The sequence below is a fragment of the Folsomia candida genome, unplaced genomic scaffold (assembly GCF_002217175.1).
Source record: "Folsomia candida strain VU population unplaced genomic scaffold, ASM221717v1 Fcan01_Sc029, whole genome shotgun sequence".
In the NCBI taxonomy this organism is placed as follows: domain Eukaryota; kingdom Metazoa; phylum Arthropoda; class Collembola; order Entomobryomorpha; family Isotomidae; genus Folsomia; species Folsomia candida.
The window spans coordinates 726,681-734,682 of NW_019091221.1; the positions used below are offsets into that span (position 1 = coordinate 726,681).

At 37.7% G+C, this 8,002-nt stretch overlaps 1 protein-coding gene across 1 annotated transcript; it reads left to right on the forward strand.

Moving 5' to 3' along the window:
• The first annotated feature begins 2,726 nt into the window (after positions 1-2,726).
• Positions 2,727-6,276, forward strand: LOC110860160 (protein split ends). The gene is made up of 6 exons (XM_022109221.2): positions 2,727-2,978; positions 3,668-3,704; positions 4,241-4,353; positions 5,091-5,121; positions 5,206-5,375; positions 5,472-6,276. Exons 1-6 carry the CDS (start codon positions 2,949-2,951, stop codon positions 5,760-5,762), a joined length of 672 nt encoding a protein of 223 aa, XP_021964913.1. The 5' UTR covers positions 2,727-2,948; the 3' UTR covers positions 5,763-6,276.
• Positions 6,277-8,002: the final 1,726 nt, after the last annotated feature.

Consider the following 8,002-nt stretch of genomic DNA (forward strand, 5'->3'; position numbering starts at 1 on the left):
CCACAGCTTTAAGGCAGTCAAACAGATTACCCCTAATTTGCCCCACATATTTGAAACCGTTTACACATCGCGCCACGAAAAAGATGGCCACACAGTGCCACCACACTTCCCTCGTAAATGGCGACACCCACACCGACAATTCTGAAATTTCTGACCATACGTTGAAATTACAATAAACCAAGTTCAGCCCACGGTACCGAAAACCGTACAGAATACCCGTGTCATAATAATCGAAATGGTTTTTATTCACTTCTTGATGGTAAAAACCATACCAATGGCTTATCCATGGTCGTGCCGGGGTAAACGTTACGTTTACAATGTTCCCTACGGTAAAAACTTGCCTTTCCCGGATTTCACAGTATATCATTTTTACCGAAATATAATATTGCCCCATGCCACAGGCTACACCCCCGACAAAGCGGTCGAGCGGGGCGGCCGCGATGGTAATATCGGTCCGCCAGTGTGCCCGGAGCTTAGTAATCGTCAACGTTTTCACCTTATCGGTATATTTGATTTGATGAAAAACGTTTTTACAATACGGGCAAATATAGAACCACGTGACGTCTTGTTGGCGGGAAATATTCGTTTTTAAATGAACCACAAATATTCTACGGGGCAAGGCATAATCCACAATGCGGATGACTTCTTGCGGGGGAAGTTTAGAAATAAAGATAAACACCGTATTCTTGGGGTCCCTTTGGGCGTCTCGAGTATAAGAGAAATAATATCGGCGATACTTGTCGTCTGAGAGGCCAAAGTTGACAATAATTGTGACCGTGCAGACCTCGTAGAACTTAAAGTCGAGAACGTTCCTCTTGTCGTGGATCCAAGGTTGGATAAATGCTGGTCGCCCGTACACCGCGTAGATGAGGTTGGTTGGATTGTTGGTATGAATCAAGTGTTCGGTAAGGTCAGTGTGTGCCAAGGTATCGGTGTATCGTACCAATTTTAGGACGCAGGGGCCAAAGTGGGAAAAATTTAGGATGGGGAGAGGAGAATCCTTGCTGAATGAGGAGGATAATAAAGTTAGAAGGAGCGGGAATGAGAGTGATTTTGCAGACATTTTTGATTAGAAGTGTTAAATTTGATACCAATCTAGAAATATTTTTATACTCAGTGGTCGCTCGTCCTTCCGGGTTGGCAACAAATTTGCCACCACTCGGTAAATGAAGGAGTTATGTTCGCCGCCGGTAATAAGCCCTTTTACCCGAATATTTTGCGTGTAAGCTATCAGCTACATACATAAATATGAGAAGATTTTGTGTTTGCAAAATATGTAACTGTTTTAGCCTGTTGGTTTTCTAGAGATATTTAATGGAATTGGTTCTGTTGTCACGTGTCGATTAAAATGTAGGAATGGTTTACGTGATCTTCTTATATAACCATGTTTTAGGCTGAATACGCCGAAATTATTTCATTTTATAAGTATTTACATACTATGTAACTGGTGTGATAAATACTTAGAATTGTAGGTATTAAATATTAACAGAGCTTTCGGCATTTAAGGTTCGTTACATGAATGTGAAGACATATGTAATTAAGCATGTTTTTGTTGGTAAATTATTAGTGGTAATTTATGGTTTCCCGTGAAGAGGACACTCATCGCATGTCCAATTAATATATTTTATACTCTTCTTTTTCATAAAGATTAATGAAGTTAATTACAATTTCCTGAAAAATAGGTGGGTTACCGTTTTCAATGCTTATGAGTAGTGGGCGGATATATGTACGTACATATATACGTAAAATATGTGTAATAAATATGTGCTTAAGAAAATATGCACAAAAATATGTAAAAAATGTTGTTCAACTTAAATTTTCTAATTTATAAAGTAGAATTTTGAGGAATGAATAAAAATATTTTTGCATAAAAAACTTTATTTTTTGCGAGTATTTTACTCGAAATATTCGGAAAATTTGTAAATATCCACGTTGGCCAGGTTAGATTCTACCCAAAAATTCCAGGATGGTTGGAAAACGTTGAGCTGAAAGGGGTAGAATTATTTCTGTCAAATTGAAGGTATGGTTGCCATAAATTGTTAGTAATTGCAAATAAATTGCTAACAACAAATTAGTATATTTTATAACTGTTTATCAGTTTATTTGCCACTCTTTATGAGGCAAATGATCGTAAAATGCATGAAATTCAATAAAAACTAAACTACCCGGGTGGGAGATAATCACGGGTAGGCATTCATGGGTAGTAGATTATCACGGGTAGGATATAATGGGTAGGAAATAATCACGGGTAGGAAATAGTCACGAGTAGGAGATAATCACGGGTAGGAGATAATCGCGGGTAGGAGATAATCACGGGTAGGATATCGCGGGAATGCATTCATGGGTAGTAGATAATCACGGGTAGGATATCATGGGTAGGAGATAATCACGGGTAGGAAATAGTCACGGGTAGGAGATAATCACGGGTAGGAGATAATCACGGGTAGGAGATAATCACGGGTAGGATATCGCGGGAATGCATTCATGGGTAGTAGATAATCACGGGTAGGATATCGCGGGAATGCATTCATGGGTAGTAGATAATCACGGGTAGGATATCGCGGGAATGCATTCATGGGTAGTAGATAATCACGGGTAGGATATCATAGGCAGGCATTCATGGGTAGGGAATCATTGTTATGAGTCTTCCACACACTATATCACTTGTGTACATACGTATTCCAAATGTGTACATATGGCAAATATGGAAGGGATCGATACTTCCACTTATAATCACCCTGGACACGGGGCTGCTTTCGGGTTGCATTTATTTATATATTCTTTGTGCACTCCAGCTGTGAATTCTGACCTTTTTCATCCACTTTTAACGGCTGCTCCATGAATAAAATTATAAGAATTCAGCCAGTCATTTCCTTGATTTGAGGAAAGAGAGAAACACCAGAGATTATAAAATATACTTAGAAAAAACTGACAAATTTGCAGTAAGCATGGAATGGATCGCAAACAACTCTGACCAGGTAAATAATTTGAGAAACATAATTTAATGGCGAAGGTATACATAAATATTTATAAGTTTTTTTGTGCGCAATTCGTACATGTGAAAATGTTTCCGTGCAGTTCTTAAGCAATAAGGTGAAAGTTTAGAGAAATCCAGAGTATAAAAGTATCCACTGTTTTATGGTGAAAAGTGACAAGACAAAAAAATGAATAGAACTAAAATAGCTTACACTCTTAATAAAACACGGTATCCATATATGCTTCTACCGCGTGGTAATGAATTATCTGGTAATGAATTAATACTGCTTTGTTTAAAATTTAATACGATTTAATATTAAAATTATTACTACAAAGTATTATTTTAATATGTACCATTTTTATACCAAAGTGGTCTAACCGTTTAATAACAACGCGATAAAGTCACATATCAATACCGCTCATATTTTTTGATCACCCGGTTTTTAAGAGTGTGGTAAAATTTGGTAAAATGTGGTAAAATTTATAACTACCTAAATAACGTCAAATCCATGTTGCTACGCACAATCCCGTGAATGAGTAACCAATTTCACAACCCATGTATTACTTCACTTTTGTGGAGTGATAACGTCTGCTTATTGTACTGTTCATAAAAAAATTTGTTATCACATAAAAAATAACTCGTAATCATGGGTTTCCTTAATGTAAAACATGAACAAAAATTAATTTTTAGGTTCCACAGATGCAAGAAATTCCCTTGGGAATGGAAGGTTTGGATAAATTTTTTATTTTCCATGTGAAATGTTTATGATACAACGAAAATCGCAACCATCCCTCAACAAATTCGTTACCATCCAATTGCCCTCCATCATTAAATATTTAAGTAGCGTGAGCTACTTATTGTGATCGTTTAGTCCGTCCGTCTGTACGTCCGTCAGCAAGATATCTCCAGAAGCGGTCAAGATAATCGAACCCCGTTTTCGACATTTGGTTTCTAATATTTAGTTCCCGGCCAAGTTCGAAAATGGGAACAATCGGACCACCCTCCACTGCGCGAGGGGGTGTGGTCCAAAACTAAATCTAACCTTAATTTTCATATGGGGTGTCATTTTTAAAGAAAATTTCACCCCGAATCCAACGACGTTAATATTTTTGACCTTATGACCTTGAGGACAAGAAGCAGCTTTAAAGGAAATTGGAATCACTCTGACGCTACTTATTTATATTCGTTTGGAGGGTTTATTTGGTTGTTGTTGCTCACCTTAACTTTTGTTGGTTTGCTAATCAAATTTAATACTAAAATTAGACCGGGAGGAGAGCCATGCCACCCGGGAAAAACAGCAGGACATAATTAATCCACCTGCGCGTCTTACTGATCAAGTTCCTCCGAAAGCAGACACGCTGTTAACGATCCTTCAGGTTGGTTCTCATAACGCACCGTCCATAAATTACGTAACGCAAAAATCGCAATTTTCTAGACTCCCCTCTCCCCCTTTAACATGCGTAAGTTACGCAGCGTAACATGTGTAAGCACGATATAACCTATACTCTTAAAAATCCGGTAATAAATTCTTAATACCGCGTATTACCGCCTGTGTGGTAAGATTAGGTATTACCATCACCGGTAGTATAGTAACGGACTATTACCATTTCTTCCACCAAGTGGTAGCCAAGACTACCAGCCTGATTAAGTTGAGAGTCTCAATTCGTTCACCACGGCGGCAAGGCGGTATTTAGTCTCATGTCAAAATTGGGTTGTTACTGTGCAGTAATAGTAGTGTTTTCCGAGTGGTAATAAAATTTCTTAGAGTGCATGTAAGCACGATATCACTGAAGCCTTACATTCTTAGAAATCCAGTATTAAAATAATACCAGGCGATATTCATATATGACTTTACCAACCTGGTATTGACGAATAATACCATGTGGTAGTAATAACTCGGTATTAAAGTTTTACAATACTGGTATCAAATTTTTACAGGCCGGAATAATTTTAATACCAAAAGGTAGCAACTTTAATACCGAGGAATCAATACCTGCGTGACTATTCCGGATTTCTAACAGTGTAGACCCCCTCTCTCACGTTGCGTAATTTATGAACGGCCCCTTGGCCAGGATCTGTGCGAAACTAATTAACTGTCTCTCTTGTATTACAGCGATACCCAATTATGTGGCAGGGTTTGTTAGGTTAGAAAAAAAAAATTATAATTTTATCCTGATTTTATCCAATTCTTTTCATTTTTTAAACGAGCCGAATTACTTATTACGCAGCCGTAAAGAACAACACTGCCGCGAGTCAAATGCACTATTTAACCGGCGACCAGGACGTTGCGAGAGAAGCCTTGGCTCCAAATCCGGACGGGACAATTCCCCCGTTAAAAATTTCTCAGAGGATGCGACTCGAGGAAGCACACTTAATGGAAGTCGCAGCAAGGATGCAGGTATTAATATAAATACTCCAATTCTTTTGTTTATTACCGCGTGGTATTACTTACTTGCCAAAGACCAATTATTTACAACATACAATTTATGTACAGATGCCGCGTGAACACTGCGTCCTTTTAGCATTGCCCTGTGGTCGCGACCGCGAGGATGTTCTACGACAATGCAAGAACCTCAGGTGTCAATTTATTACCTACTTCCAGTTAAAGGATGCGGCCGGAATTGCAAATATTCCCTGTCCACGAACCGGATTCACAAAATTCGTCGTTCACCTTATCCCAGCTGATTGCGGTTTTGTGAGAGAATATTTGAGAACAAAGTTTCCTGACCTACTTCATGCCGTCAGAGAAATTCCATATCTACTCGTTGTCATTGGGAGGGGTTAAGAGGTGCCCCCAAACAGTTTGCGGCAAAATAGCCGGTCTATTTTTTAAGAAGTTGTAAATACAGGATGGTTTAAAGGTCAGGTTGCAATGGAAAATTTTCCAATGGGAAAAATTCGTAACTTTCCATTAGTTACGGATTTGGGATGGAGATTTTTATTAATTTTTATCCAAAGTTATGGAACACTGATGACAAAATTCTTCAAATATTGAATTTCAAAGGCAAAATTTCGGTAACTAATGGAAATTTGCGAATTTCTTCCATTTTCCATTTTAACAATGGAAACAATGGAAAAGTGTTCCATTGTAACCTGACATTTAAACCACCCTGTACATGTTCCACGATTTTACCGTTTATAAATAATTTATAAAGTTTATTTTCAATTTTAAAATAAAAGTCTTCACTATCTACCTATATGCTATCAAAAATCAGTGTCTCTGATGTTAAAAAACACCTGCGCAAAATTACTGGATATTAATATTTTTATGCGGTTAATAACACCCACCAAAAATTCGATAAAGTGCACTAAAATGAAAAAAATAATTTAAATCATAATGTAATAACGTTACTTGTTTTATTTACTGGAGCCATATTAATCTAGTTTACAACATTGCATGAAATTTGCAAATAGCACTATCCGCAAATTCTCCAGTTGTGCGGAGATAAAGAACGTCCGGGAATGAATGGGAATGCGCGCTCTAGCGAGTATATTGACAAATCAATAAACCCGCGAACTATAATAATTTAAATTTCTGAAAGCCCACTTCATTAGGGTCAATTTGGTATATCACTCTTAAATTTCAAAAATGGATAAGGGTAGAAGAAGCTTGTTTGAAAGGGAGCTGTTAGCAAAACGAGTGATGGAGTTCTACAACACGACAGCCAACCGAGACTCCAAGGTGACCTGGAACTTTTTTAAGCAGGAAGGAATTCCAAGTTCAAATGTGTATTCCTACATAAAAAAGTTCAAGGATTCCGAAAATGTGCAATTCAAGAAGCCAGCTGGTCGTCCGGCGAAGCTAGCGACCACTCGAGTGAAAAATAGATTTGAAAAAATTTTCAAAACCAAGCCATCAACGTCAGTAGCTGTAGCTGCCAGGAAAGTCAAAATTTCCAAAAGCTACCTGGGGGAAATTAAGGTCCATAAATTAGGAATCAAAGCAAGGACCAAAAAACCTGCACCAAATTACAAGCCCGTACAAGAAAGTCGGATCAAGGATTGCTGTCAAAAATTGTTGAAGAAAATGCGTGGAAAAGTAGTGATCCTGGATGACGAAACGTATGTTCCGGTTGACCCTTCAAATCTTCCAGGGCGTCATTTTTTTCATAGCTCGGATCCCTCTGAAGTGGCTTATGAAGAAAAAGTACGAAAAAAAGACAAATTTCCAAAGAAATATTGCATTTGGCAATGCATCTCCAGTCACGGACATGTATCAGACCCGGTAGTTCTCGAAGGGAATATCAATCAAGATATTTATCTGAAAAATTGCGTCAAGGCTGGATTGGAAGCATTTATTAATAGGTTTCACAAAAATGATAAAGTTTTGTTTTGGCCTGACCTCGCCACTTGTCACTATGCAAAGAAAGTGACCGAGTACCTCAGAAAGAAAAATATTGATTTCGTACCAAAAGATATCAACCCACCTAATGTACCCCAACTCCGCCCAATCGAAAAATTCTGGGCACGTTCAAAGTCAGTATACTCCCGGCTTCAAGATGTGCCTGACACCTTTCGAAAATTCAAAGGACGATGGAAGAAAATCACCTCGGAAGTGGCAAAAACTTCGGGAAAAAATTTAATGAAAAATCTTCGCAAGAAAATCGAACTAGTCGCCAACGGGGGTGTGGCGGCCTTAGCTATTAATTAAATTATGTAGGTACGTATTTGGTATTATACATATGCAAAAAGTTTAAAATTCCGATAACTCATTGTGATTTTATGACCACATTTTCAGACCATTCCCATTCATTCCCGGACGTTCTTTATTTTTGATATTTTTTGATATTTAGCATGATTTATTTAATCCAAAAAGAGTTTAAAAACACATAATTATTCATTATAAGCTTGTCAGACCCCATTGCGCATGGGAAATTACCTGATCAAGCCAGTTGTTTTTACAAATATTTCGACTAAGGTACAAGTACATAATTAGATACAAAATTAAGTTTTAGAGTAAGAGAGCGGTTTAGAAGTGATGCTCGATAATTATTCAACGATAATCAGTTAAAAAAAAAATAAGCT

Bases quoted from the DNA above. Each gene is read 5' to 3' on its own strand.
- LOC110860160 (XM_022109221.2), top strand. From the start codon at position 2,949: ATGGAATGGATCGCAAACAACTCTGACCAG. The intron at 3,705-4,240 runs GTTTGGATAAAT...TACTAAAATTAG, and splicing joins AATTCCCTTGGGAATGGAAG to ACCGGGAGGAGAGCCATGCC. The intron at 4,354-5,090 runs GTTGGTTCTCAT...CTTGTATTACAG, and splicing joins CGCTGTTAACGATCCTTCAG to CGATACCCAATTATGTGGCA.